Consider the following 13,849-nt stretch of genomic DNA (forward strand, 5'->3'; position numbering starts at 1 on the left):
TGTACACCCTAGAAGTACTTTAGCTCCTATATAACCACTTTAAACAACAATGCCATTATTCTTTCTTTGGGAAAGGCATTTTTCTTTCAGCACAGTCTCTACCACTTACCTACCCTTTTATCACCATTAGACCAGCATGTTCCTTTGTCTTCCATATGTGCTATACTTCACAACCTTTCAAAACCACCATCTAATACTGATTATACTTGTCAGATTACTTACAGGGAATTGTGTGTAGATTTATTTACTGACATGAACCTGAAAATTGTTCCAAAACAAGTACAGATATTCCAAATACACTGTGTCAAAGATGCAGTGGGCTTTGAAGTAGTGAATCATGCATATACCTAAACCCCACCTCTGGATTTTTTGCATCTGAGAACTGGTAGAAAGAGTGTCACGGAAAGCTCTGTTCCCCAGCTGAACAAAGATTTATATTTCCATACTGTAAGGTGTGCTGTAGAACTCACTGACCAGTTCAACTCTACCTAATAGGGTCTATAAGAGATCAAATCAAACAGTGCAGTGTGTTTTCAGTTTCACACTGACACTGAAGATTTAGTTCTACTTTTTCTTTTACATATAATCTTGTAAACACTAAAATATTTAGAAAAATAGTTGTCACCTCTCTCTAGCATATTCAATATGTTCATATAAATCACTTTACCACATCTGACAATTGCTTTGTAGGAATAATACACAAGGGCAAACATTTCCACTGAAGTACACAGCAAAAACCAACAGTGGCATTTTCTTGCTATTCTATACCAAATAGTATTCATGATGCCAAATAGTAGTTACACAGTGCAATTAACCCACAAGGATAACCAAAAAGTTTACAAGCATTTTGCTTTAACGTAGAGAAAAGAAATAAAAAAAAAAGAATTAAGCAGCACATACAAAGTGAATACAAACTAGGATTACAGAAGCAGTGCCTGGTTTTTTTCTATATAATAGTATTTACATTATAACAGCACTTAAAATTGATGTCATTTTGTTTTTAGAAATTTCTGAATTGTTCATTTTGATTACTTGTTAGAAAAAGTGATCTTGCAAAAAAAGCTAAACCAAATCCTTTCAGCTCTCATATTTATAGTGAAAAGGTTAGATTCACAGTGTCTTTGACAGATAACAAGAAAGGATAACTTGACACTATAGTCTGGTAATTTTCTGTGAGGGCAGGCATCCTGATTTCTAGTACCTGATTCTATGACCTTGCATACAGTTAGCATGGACTAGAACTCTTTTGCTTGAAGGGAGTGCTGTCATGACTCTTGCTTGTTTGCTTTATGGTTTTTAAAATCTCACATTCTTGACTTCATATAGACCTACAAAAAGAGATGTGAAGTGCATTCACGAAGGCTAGACCACAGCCAATCAGTCAGAAAACTTGCATGGGAACTGCAGGTCTGGATTCCCTTAGAAAGTGCGGCCTAGAATACAGATCTTCCATTTTCATGGTGAAAGCTGTTACGTACTAAAATACCATACAAGGGGCTTTGTGCTGAATTGAATGTTATGTTTAGCACATTCTTATCACGCATTTTGACTTCAAATAGCATTCAACACATTTCATTTCTGTATAGACAGAGGCACTATTGTGCAAACACACTAGAAAAACTGTAGATATCTAAGTAACTTAATGCATCCAAACCTAAGGATGTGTGAACTCTCAGATGCCCAGTTGACTAGATGCACTTTGTTTGAGGAATTACTCTTATCCTATGTTACACACAGGTTCTTTTGCCAGCCTGAATCTTGGTTTCTTTCCGTTAACCTGCTATCAAAAATTGGTGAAGCAAAGAAAGGAAAATTCACATTTTTACTCTTCACGTTCTCTGAAAAGATCAAATAGAAAACACCAGTCATGGAAAAAAAAAAAAAAAAAAAGTAAAAAATCCCATATAATAGAAAACAGAATCTAGAATACCTGAGGGATAGCCAAGCTAGATAGCTATAGGAGGCATCTGGCCAGAATAGGGGTGAATCTCTGGGGAAGCTGCTGCTGACTAGACTACACAGCCCCTGGGTGCCTGGACTGTGGAGTTCTGCTGGGAGAGGCAGAAAAGAACTCCGTAATTGCATGCTTGGGTGGCAGTCTGACAGTAAAAGATGAGAAGAAGCTCAAGGAGTAGCAGAAGATACTGAATTTGAGAATATTTGTTTTGATATAGTTTGAGACTCTAAAAAAATATTACTGAGGAAGCAAACACCTTTGAAATATGCTCTGATATTCTCTTTTTAAAAAGTTCATACTTTAAACCCTTTTTAAGAAAAACACACACGCAGTCAGTGGTTGTTCTCACCAATTTTCAAGTGCTATCAGAATTTGCTCATCAAACAAGGCAGGAGAAAGACAGTATGCCTACTCCTGGAGACAAAAGACACATGGAGAGTCCAGATCTAGTATCCTTTGGTTTCCTTTCTATTCTGTTCCTGGCTATCTGTTTGTCTCCCTTCAGATCAGACTGTTGGGAGACAAGGATGCTGACAGCCTTGCATCCTCACACGAGAGGTAAGAACACAGAAGCATCAAAGATACAGCATTCAAAGAAACAAGCGTGAAAAACAAGCAGGGCAATTGAGTTACATATACTGATATCTCATTATTTTTAGGTGTGTTAAATGGTTTTTAACCAAAATACTTCTACTTTCTAGAAGCATGCCCTAGACTACCAAATGGTTCTTACATTCTATCTTGAATTCTCACTTACTTATGAACAATCTGCACTTTAACAGCCAAACCTTCTAGGGGAAAAAATGATTCAACACACACTTACTAGACACGTTCTTTTGTAACTATATTACCATAACCAAAGCAATGTCTCACTGCACTTACTCATCATTTGATCTAGGTTAATTCAGTATATAGACCACGTCTTCTACCACTGCAGAGAAAAACCAGTAAGATATATATATGTATACAAACACACACAGAGATACATACATATATGACAGAGGGCCCCTGAAAGAACTCACATGGGGGAGGATGAAACCATGAGGCTTCTCTTTCACAGAATTACAAGGATCTGAAGAATTTTGATTCATTAGCAATTCACTACGAAATTGACATAAGCAATGGAGGATTCACAGATGTTCATATAATACCAGTAGGCCATTTATCAGCATTTTACATAATACTCTGTTACAGTTACCAAAGTGTTTGCAATCTCAATTCTGCAATTATAATATGTGATGTCTCTATATTCACACATGCAGGCTATTGGGCACTACATCTGAACAGAAACGTAAACATGAGAAAGCACGTAAAGCAGGACTATAAAATACAATGTATGTTTTCAAGTCAAAATTACAGCTATACACACAAATTATTATACTGAACATTCATAAGTTACAGGTGTATAGTCTGACTTAAGTCTGAACATCACCGTATTAAACCATTGAACTTGTACGTTCAAGTAGGCTTGTCAGATAGTAGTACAGCATGTGATAAACAGTAAAAAAATCAAAGAACTGCATTTTTATAAAGCAAGTCATAGCACCTAACATTTTAGACACATGACATCACCATACAAGTCCTAAGCCTTTCCACAACTTTTCTACCTTTTATATGACAAAAAAAAACCCCAAACAGCTAAATCACTGAAGCAACATAACAATTGTATTTTTGATAAGGCCTAATAGCCACCTCTCTTTTTTTCATGTACTTAAATTTTTAGTATAATAAATTCATTTAGGGACATTAAAAACCCCTCTAACTGCATGAGGCATTATCTTGGAGCTAAGGTTTATTTCTTTAAAGTCTTTCAGTGACAATTACTAATTTGGTTTATAACATTTGTTAAGCTATGAAATTCTGAAAATTCCCTTGTAATCTGTTCAGTGTCCCCTATATCAGAACACTGTTTTAAAATAATTACTTTAGCAAATATGAGATTTGTGCATTCAAGTTCAGCACACAGTAAGAAAAGCACAAGGGAAAAAATGTATTTTGTCCAGAGCTCATAACGTACCATAAGTTGTGATTAGCATTTTAATATAAAATATTAATAAAAATATTTTATATTTTAATATAAAATATAAAATATAAAATAAAATGTTCAGTAACCCTAGCAATTTAGGGTTACTGTATATTGCAGAAAGTAAGCACCAGCTACCTCTTCTTGTCTTTTTATTAATTCCTCTAGCAAAAATACTTGTATAAACTTAATTTAATACCGAATACCTACATGCTGATTTCTTCTTCATTGGATAAATGCATCACTAACATGGTGACATGCAATGAGCCTGAGTGAACCATTGCTTTGGAAAGCCTTTGATCCTTTTGTATTATTGCATCTTGGACAGTCTGAATACTGCCAGTAATCTGGGAAGAAAGACACAGAAACAACAGTTAGCCATTACAATTACTGTATCCCATCATGCAAGTGAACAAAAAAGCATATAAAGTGAAAACAAACATTTATATAAAAATCATTCTAGCAGAAGGAAGTTTTATCCTCCAACAAAGCTGTGCTAATTGACCCGAGTAAACCCAAAGTGGGTACAAATGGAGTGATTAATAAATCACTGGACACTCCCCATCACATCTTAATAGGAGTTTGCTTCCATAAGTATGACAAATTCCTGGAGCAGATTAAGATCATCCAGTTTTACACTGCCAGTAATACAAATAAAAGGCTTCTGCAAGGACTTTCTCTGCCCACTTTGCTAAACTTGTACGTTGCTATGTGCATGCAAGTGTCTGGAAAAAGATCTTTGCAGGATCAAGCACATACAAACCAGGAATATTCAGTAAATAATTTGTAGAGATACTCAATTTACAACTCTGATTATACTGTCTAATAGACAGATAAAATTTACTCTCTGCAAACTTATTTTAATGAATTCCCATCCAACATGTATACAGTTCTAACTTCATCAGTCTTTTCTTTAAAATTGTTTGAATCACTTTTTTTTCTTTGAAAATTATTTATATGGTTATACATGCTTTACAAAATGCTTACTGTGCTTGCCATTATGATAGTTGTATTGCAGTGATTAAAAAAAACAAACAAACCAAAAACCAAACCAATACACACATACCCCCCTGCAACAATTCCTGAATATGTTAGGTGAAATTACATCAAATCAAATAAACTTCACCATTTCACAAAAATGCGTTACTTCTTAAAGCACAGTAAGCAAGACATTACAGACTTTGGTGTGTAAGGTCTAAAAGAAGCATGTAGAAAACTTCAGTCTGATTTTTTTGTTTCTTTGAAACTCAGTGGTAAATGCTTCACAAATATACTGCACATACTGGCTTTAATAACGTAAGCACAAGTGGCTCTTAGTTTTTTTAAAAAAAACAAAAACAAACCACCACCTTGATACATTTTGGTAGCTCTGTTGATCATAAGAAACAAAGTTCCTGAAAAAAACCACAATCTAATGGCAGCATTCAGTATTTTTCTGACCAAATTTCCTAAGATCAGTTTTGCCATGCAGGAGTTTTACCTGATGTGCCATAGGCATCTAGTAGTGCCATATAAATTAAACCAAATTATAACTGAAAGGAACCAACTCTAAGGAGGGTGGGGACAAGGAAGGAAAGTAAAAGCCACTTGCCAGAAAAAGGTGATATGGCACCTACAAAACCACAAGTGTCTTAGGTGGTGTAAGACATGAAAAAAACTGCACTGATATTTTGATCCTTAATCATGTCGTAGTGAGACTATCTTCCTTCATATCTCAGAACTGATCTTATCCTGGATAAATAACACTTTTATTGTCTCAGATACAGGAGAAATTTAACCCACATTTAACCAAAATACTGGTAAATGTAATCCCTGATAATTACAATGTATCAACTGCATAATTAAGTTTATAAACTAAAGCAAATGCAGTTATCCCCATAAAGAAAAAAAAAACCCAACCTCAAATATGAAATCACCTATCCTACGAATTACGATTTTATTCCATTTTCAAATGTTGCTTCTAAAATTAATTTGCACATGAGAGCTGGCAAAGTCAAAAATATATAAATGTAAGTGTACAAGCCCTTCAGAATACAGAGGACAGGTATGGAACTGTGATATCATAGTAATAAAACCATCCTAGCTCTGAAAAAAAATCAGTGTTATTCAGCATTCAGATTAGCAGCCAATACCCAACATCCGTTTCTGCTCATGTGCTAAACCACCTCCAGCTCTTTCATATAGTCCAGTTCTGGCTTGGGCAAGAAGTGTTACATGCTGTGACTGACTTTGAGCTCTACGGGGCTGACTGGCTAACAAACATGCAGATACTAATTTGTCAGCTGGCAGGTCTAGAACAATAGGCAATAGCCCCATCATACTAGAGTCTTCAACACAAGCATGTTCTTTCAAGGCTCCCTCTTTTATGCAAGCACCAATTTCACAAAAATTGCAGGAAATCAGTACCTCCAAGATGTCAATTTTTTTTAGCCAAATTTGGACAACAGATTGAAAACCCACAGCAGCTTCAAAACCCACAAAACCTCAATTTTTGTGGTTATATGCCTGGTTATAACAAGGCAAACGGATAGGCAGCTCACACCTGTATAAAGTCCATTAGGAAACCAAACTAAAAACCTAATGAATAACATACCTTTGGAACAGGATTAATTCCAAAGATGGCCAGTTAGCAGTTCCAGAGATGAGCTATTGCTGAATCCACCAGAAAAACATAAAATGAGCTGCCTTTTCAATAAAGGCAAAATGGAAAGAAGACTGAGCACATTCTTGCTCTTTGGTTAAGGGACAAGATTCTACACAATCTATGCTATTTGGAAAGAAGAAAAAAATTTTTGTGAATTTCAGGAATTTATTTTTAATGTGTTCTCCCAGAAGTTGTGATCAAAATGTAACACAACAGCTGTAGAATTGCTGTGCCATCACAGTGCATAATATAACTTCAGATTCGTTGTGTTTTCTTCAATAAATCTAAGGTGCAATTAACAGTCGAATACACTGAATTTTAACTAAGCAAACCAGGACTCTTCCTACATCTCTGTATAACTAGTCATGACCCACTGCATAAATAAAAACTTTAAACTGCTATTTAAACTGCTATTTAAATTACCTTAAAAAGTTTTATTTTATCTTTCAACTGCTATCATGCTGACTACTTCTCTTCACTTGAGATTTTCTAACTTAACTAAAAGAAGTGTCTGGAGGCAGATAATACTCAACAATTCTCTCCTTAGATTATTTTTAAAAGTGCTCCAAAAGGCCTCAAATACTGATTTCAGGGGCCCCTCTCCCATTAATTGGAATATGTTACTCAGAGAAAAAAAAATTACTTTATTTTGCTTATTGCAAGGGTATTACTAGTAAGTGAATATAAAGACTGTAAGTTTTAAAGATTTACCAGATTAATTACAATTATAATCAAGACTGGAGGACCCTGAAACCCTAACCTACCAAGTTACATCAGATGAAACATAACATAAAGTAACAGAAAATGATATAATATTAATCATCCATTTAACTATTTTTGCACAAGTAATTATGCAAAGTTCAATATAAATTCAAAATTAATGGAACACTACATTTTATTTCTGAAGATTCAGAACATAACTGAAATGCAAGCAAGAAAATAGCTTGATTTCCAAGATGAACAGTTCATTAAATGTTCCAGAAATATCCCTTACTACAAAATTATTCTCTGTATAAAGCCTAAAATACTACATAAAATATGAAGAAGAGTACTAAAGTCTAAACCACTTCACTGGAACAAAATCAGATCCTCAAAAAAAAAGAATGGTGTCTCATTACTAACTGAAATACTACCAGTAATTACCAAATTCCCTCTGGCTATCAAGAAACCAGGTGTCTTAAGTCTAAATTTTGCTTAATGTTGCCTATACAAATTCCAACAGTATCTTCTACTTTCAAAACAACTCTACATCTAAGGCAAGTATAAACAAAACTTTCTAGTAAAGTCCTGGAATTCCCAAATGCTCTGAGATTTCATATAGCTGTTCCTTTACCTCTGTAATGATACAAGGCTAAACACATGGCATAAAAAAGCATGCATAGTTAAGACTTTCCTATTCAACATAATAACAATTGTGAGCAAAATTTCTAAATTACCAGATTATATAACCCCTACATTATTTTGCAGGCTATCCCAGGTCTTAGAAAACCTGCCTCTACAATTTCTTCTTCACATGTATGTTTTGAAGAATCAAAGACTGCACTGTAATTTTCAAACCTACTTTGGTTTATTTTCAATTCAGATTCTCTTAGTCTTTAACCTTCTCAGAGAACAGATAGTAGAGAATTAGGATGAGTTAAAACTCAACTGAAATAGCACCTAGTATTAAAAAATAAATTTAAATTTGGGAATGGTGGTAAACTGTTGGGCTTAAGTTTTTAAACATAATGCATCTACTTTTCTTCTTTGCAGACACAAAAGGTATCAAAACTGTACCAGAGACAACCTACAGCATGTGAGAAATCATTCTCATTCATTGTCTAAATGAGACAACACATGCTAACTACAGGAAAATGCATTTTCTTACAGAGCTTTCTGCACTTCTTGAATCCACTTGGAACATCTAATTAAAACAATAGTTTGTTTGAATTTTAAATAAGATGATCAATTTCAGTGGAAAATGTTAAACTACAAACTGCCTAGTTAAAACAGCAATAGATACAAATATAAATTCCTATCTATAAGGAGAGCTAAAAACATTGCTAGGAATTTACTTACTAAAATAAATAGGAATATGTCTCCTCCTTATTTTAAGTGAATAACAAAATAAGCAATACTGGAACAGTCCAGAAGGGAAACTTAAGCCACCTTCATTCAAAATAATGTGAAATCCATAAGACTGACAAACCAAATAAAAAGATAAACATTTTTCCTCTACCTTTTCCAAATAAGCAATTTTATTCACAAAATTGTTACATAAAGTTACTCTTTTATTGGGCTGCTAACACTGCTTTAAAAATATCTGAAAAAAAATTATTGAGGTGCTCAAGATCAAACACTGTTCTTACTATAAACACATGCAGCTGTTGAATTAATTCTGGTTATACCAAATTAGTATAATAAAGAATATCACCTCTGGATTAGTAATTGGAAGAGAAACAAAATAATTCGGCTGATACTGTTTTTTCTGTTTCTTCTTTCTCTCACTGCCTTCTCCAATTTCCCTTCCAGTAGTCCTCTTTCTTTTCTTTTTTATATTTATTTCAGAGGTTGCAGGCACTGAAGAGAAAATAAAAATTACTTTCAGCATACAGACAAATCAAAACAAATATACACTTAATATCATGCCAACAGGAGCTGGACTTCAACCAACTGACTGGAGCATGTCTTCCCAGTCATCTGATCTGCCTGTGTGCTGAACTGTCTGACTGGGATCCTACTCCAACCTGAATTAATGTAGTCATACATATATACTTGAACTAACAGTTTAGACCTCTAAGCAGGGCTTATAAGCTGCTAATACAGACATGCAGCTTCCAAACTACTGTGTTTCATTTAGCGAATTCACACTGCAGTGTAATAGGCCTGAAAATTGTCTACACTTGAACATGGACATGACTTCAGAGCAAATGGGCCAATATTAAGCTTCAAAAATCCCACACATGCTGCATTTTGAAATATAAAATATGGTAACACATAGGATTATTAAAGGAAAATGTTTTATTAGACTAGAACAGGCCAATCTGTAGTCCAAGGACCAAATCCAACCCAGAAGAATATCTAATCCAAGCCAGATCAACTCTCTACCTCCTCCTTTCCCAAAGACACCTTCCAACACAGCAAAGGAGTGTCCTCAATTCTTCCTTTGCACCATAAATTATTTTTCCTCCCAGCTTACTTCCTCAAGCCTCTGCAGACCCTCTCTCACCACGTGGCCTGATACATACCCATAAACTGACAAGGCTGCAGACATCCACTGTCCAATTAGAGGCGTTTGAGCCCCACGCTGGGAATATACATATTGGAAGACAGCTCATAAAAGCCATCACTTGAGAAACTCATATACAGTATGTGACATACAAGATGTTTTTATTCTGTGACTCATTGCTGCAATGGATCACGAAATGGTACATTTTCAACACCGTCAAGTATTTGCAGGACTGAGTACTAATAAAAGAGGCTCTGGCCTGGATCCTGTTCGCAGGGAGACTCTGTTCTACATGCACAGCCCACTTGCACAGGCCAACAGGCAGGATCAAGAACCGAATGCATAATGTGTCTATATTTCCACACTATTTCTACTTAATATACTTACTGACAAATTCATCTTCAATATCTGTGTCGACAAATGGCATTTCTGCCATCAGAGAGTCTACCGAATCAGCAGGACATGGCTCTTCTCTCTGTTGTGTCATCTTCTTATTATCTTTAAAGATTTTCTTTTGCTGTACATTTTCCAGCCCATCTGTAATATATTTAAAATAACACACTGGTTCTTAGTTGTTAATATAAACAGTAGAAACATTATGCACAAGCAATATACCAAGTATACGTTTCTCTAATTATCAGCAAATAAATATTGACATATAAACCCCCTTAAGAATGCTGCTCTTCTTCCTTGTTAACATATCAGCAAAAATACTTTATGTGGAACAGCAAAAAAAGGGAGTTCAGCCTTCTACATTTAATAACTTATGGTCTTGTTTATTTCTAAGTAAATGCAATTACATGCAAAAAAAAAAAAAAAAAAGAGACTTATAATCAAGCATTAAAAAAGTTCCTTTATGTAACAGTAATGGCATATGAAGTTCAGTGCAAATAAACATTGGCAAATTAATTCCAATGTAAGCACCCTGAAAATGAGGCATGAAGGAGCATAAAGGGAATCCTACCATTCCACTTATAACAAAGAGTTCTCAGCTGACGATATTATTCAGGAATGAGATTATTCTATTCCTGCATCTCCCACACAGTATAGCATGTCATAGCAATGATTTGAACTTCTCATTCTAAAAACTGACTTTTAGTATTTAAAGGAATCAATATAAATCAAAACTCATCTTGTATGTATAAAGACATACATGAAGGTCTATCTCAGAGTAATACAATGACAGAATAATCTCCACTAACAATTTTTTAAAATATCTTTTTCCTCAGAGCAACAAGTATGAGCTATTTCCTTATGTCTGCTTCACATTTCTGTATCAGTAAACTCTAATAAAAAATTAAACAGTATAATCTTCTCTAGTAGCAAAAAAAGTGCATATAACCAGACATCCTGCAGTATTCTTTCGAGACAACTCCACAATGGGATTACTGTAGTGGAAGAAGCCTTATGTCAGAATTGCAGTTTATCCCAGGACAGCTCATTACTACAGACAATGCATTTTCAAAGCTCCTCTTGTGACCAGTGCAGATAGCCCAAATCAGGCCCATGAGGAAAATCTGGCAGCAAAAGTGCGCGTTATGTTCCTGTGGCATGCAAAGCTACACTACGTGTATAAAATCAATACTACATATCCAATCCGGGTTGTTACCACCCTGTGAAATGTTTCTTCCATATATCACTTTATGCTAAGGAAGATAAGTAAAAGAACAACCCAATTAAATGCTAATTCACTCCAGTCTAAAGTAGGGAGGCATAAATCACTCTGTGGTTGTGGTCTGACACCTAACTTTATCCTGGGGGCTATTAAAAAAACAGTGAGATAGGTTGCTTGTTCTTCCTGTAGACACTAAAGAACTATGATAAACAAACAGATGTTAAAGCAATAATAAAATTATTACTTAACATTCAGATTAAAGCTCACACAAAACAGATTGTTGCTGGTGATCCATAACCACACAGGAAACGGCAATCCTGCCTTCAAAAGAGATCTCAAACTGAAGGACAAAACAGGAATCCATGAAACTGACAAACCAGTAGGCCGGGCTGGGGCAGAAAAATTACCCAGGAAACTCAGAAAAGCAGAATCCTAACCAGCTGGGAGCAAAAGGGATTTGTTAAGGTAGCATCAGCTAGAGAACAAGGACTCGGATAAATGAGAGGGATATATACTACAGATGATGCATTAATAATTCTGCTCAAAATCATACTTGTGCCACTTTGAAAAATTCTGTCTACACACAATAGCAGATGGTCATAGTAAAGGCACAGATAATAATTAACAATGCCCCTTCTCAAATCAATTAGCTGAACAGGCACTGCTTCTGAATTCTACAGGTTGTGCCTCAAGCAAAAACTCCATCCCTCGCCTTTTCTGAAATATTTATTAAAAAAAAATCAATGATGAAATTAATGAACTGTTTTCTAGATCCGAAAACAAGATTTTTCAAAATTCTTGACATAATGTAGATAACCTCAGACCCAGAGTAACAAAACCAGCTTCCATAGGAACTCCATGACCATTAAGTTGTTATAGGATAAACCCTTTTTTCTTAATTGCATGCTTAATTATATTAGCCTGATTTTCATACATGAACAGGTACACACGTCATTCCCATATTTGTACTTAAGTGGCTGATATTCATCAGTATTTAAGTCATCTGTTCCAGCAGAAAAAAATCATGATACACCTAGCTCATAAAGGAGAGATCTTTTATCATTTGACACCTACAGATCACAGTGAGATTAGGTCTCCAGGCACTGTTCCCTTTTTAATTTGTTTATGTTTAGTATGTTTATGTTCATATCTTTAGTAACAAACGAATCTTTTAGAGACAGTTTAACAGAAAGCTGCTGTAGAAATAGATGGTCTTATTCTGCAGGCATTTGGAACCTCTGGTGCTGGCACTAGCGTTTACATAGTCAGAGAACTGGAAAAGATTTGAAACAAAAACAAACTTTGAGGGGGGGGCGGGGAACTGGTAGGTTTAGTATTCAGCCAGGTCGGACGCTTACACTGACTGCAAGTCCCGGGACAGAGCAGGGCAGGCAGGGAAAACACAAGCAGGCGATTTTCCAGCAACAGCCCACAAATAGGTTGAATCATTTTCCCCTACGATCCCCACAACCCCTGCTGTGAAATCCCCTTTCCATTTGATACGTGCCTATGTGTGCACGAGTCGTAGTTTTTACAGCCGTTAGCGCCTGACGGACAGCACCGCGCAGCTCAGCACCGCTCAGCTCAGCACCGCTCAGCACAGCACCGCTCAGCACAGCACCGCTCAGCACAGCACCCCCCACCCGCGCCGGCACGACCCACACCCCGCCCGCGGCAGCGGAGGGCGCCCGGCCCGCGCTCAGACGGCAGCGACGCCCCGCGCCCGCCCTGTTCGCTTCGCGCAACACCGCCTTGCCGCCGCCTCACCGTGCTCCGGGGTCGCGCCGCCTGCGCAGGAGGGGTCGCCACCGCCCCCCCCCCGCTCCCGCCGCCGTCCGCAGCGCCATGGGAGGGGGGAGCGCGGGCACAGCCCGCCAAGCGAGGAGGGCACGGGCTGCCGCCGGCCGCGCCGAGTAAAGCGCGGGGAGAAGCCGCCGCAGCAGCCGCTGCATGCCCGGTTAGGGCGAGCGAGGCTGCCCACCGGGAAACCGCGGACCGGCGGGGATGTAGCCCAGCCGCCGCGCCCCTCGGGCAAGCGGAGGACTGCCGCCGGCGGGAGCGCGGGGCGGAAAACAGCGGGGCCGGGCGCTCGGGGGAACTACAGCTCCCGGCGTGCTCCGCGCCGGGCGACCCGCGCGGGGCATGGCGGGGACGGCGGCCCCGAGGCTTGCACGGCCGCGCCCGCTGCCTTCCCCCGCCCGGAGGGCCGTAGTGCCGCGCTCGGGTGCGCCCTGAAATGCAGGATCTGCATTTGCGTGCATTGTTTTCACTCGGTATTGTAACAAAACGTGGCTGGCTGAGCGCTCGTCCCACAGAAGAGCGGCATTTAACGGGAGTGGTTTGGGCTGGTGTCTCCCCGAAACAAGCATTTGCAGCTTAGGGCTGCAGAGCAGTATTTGACA

General features: G+C 37.7%; 1 protein-coding gene across 1 annotated transcript in view; it reads right to left on the reverse strand.

Moving 5' to 3' along the window:
* The window catches only part of AKAP7 (A-kinase anchoring protein 7), an 87,153-nt gene extending 73,518 nt beyond the window's left edge, over positions 1–13,635 (reverse strand). The window contains 5 exon segments of the mRNA XM_055714262.1: positions 4,191–4,327; positions 9,038–9,183; positions 10,220–10,369; positions 13,215–13,269; positions 13,271–13,635. Of these exon segments, the coding sequence (XP_055570237.1) occupies positions 4,191–4,327; positions 9,038–9,183; positions 10,220–10,369; positions 13,215–13,269; positions 13,271–13,591 (809 nt within the window). The 5' untranslated portion in view covers positions 13,592–13,635.
* Positions 13,636–13,849: the final 214 nt, after the last annotated feature.

The sequence above is a fragment of the Falco cherrug genome, chromosome 6, assembly GCF_023634085.1.
Source record: "Falco cherrug isolate bFalChe1 chromosome 6, bFalChe1.pri, whole genome shotgun sequence".
Lineage (NCBI taxonomy): Eukaryota > Metazoa > Chordata > Aves > Falconiformes > Falconidae > Falco > Falco cherrug.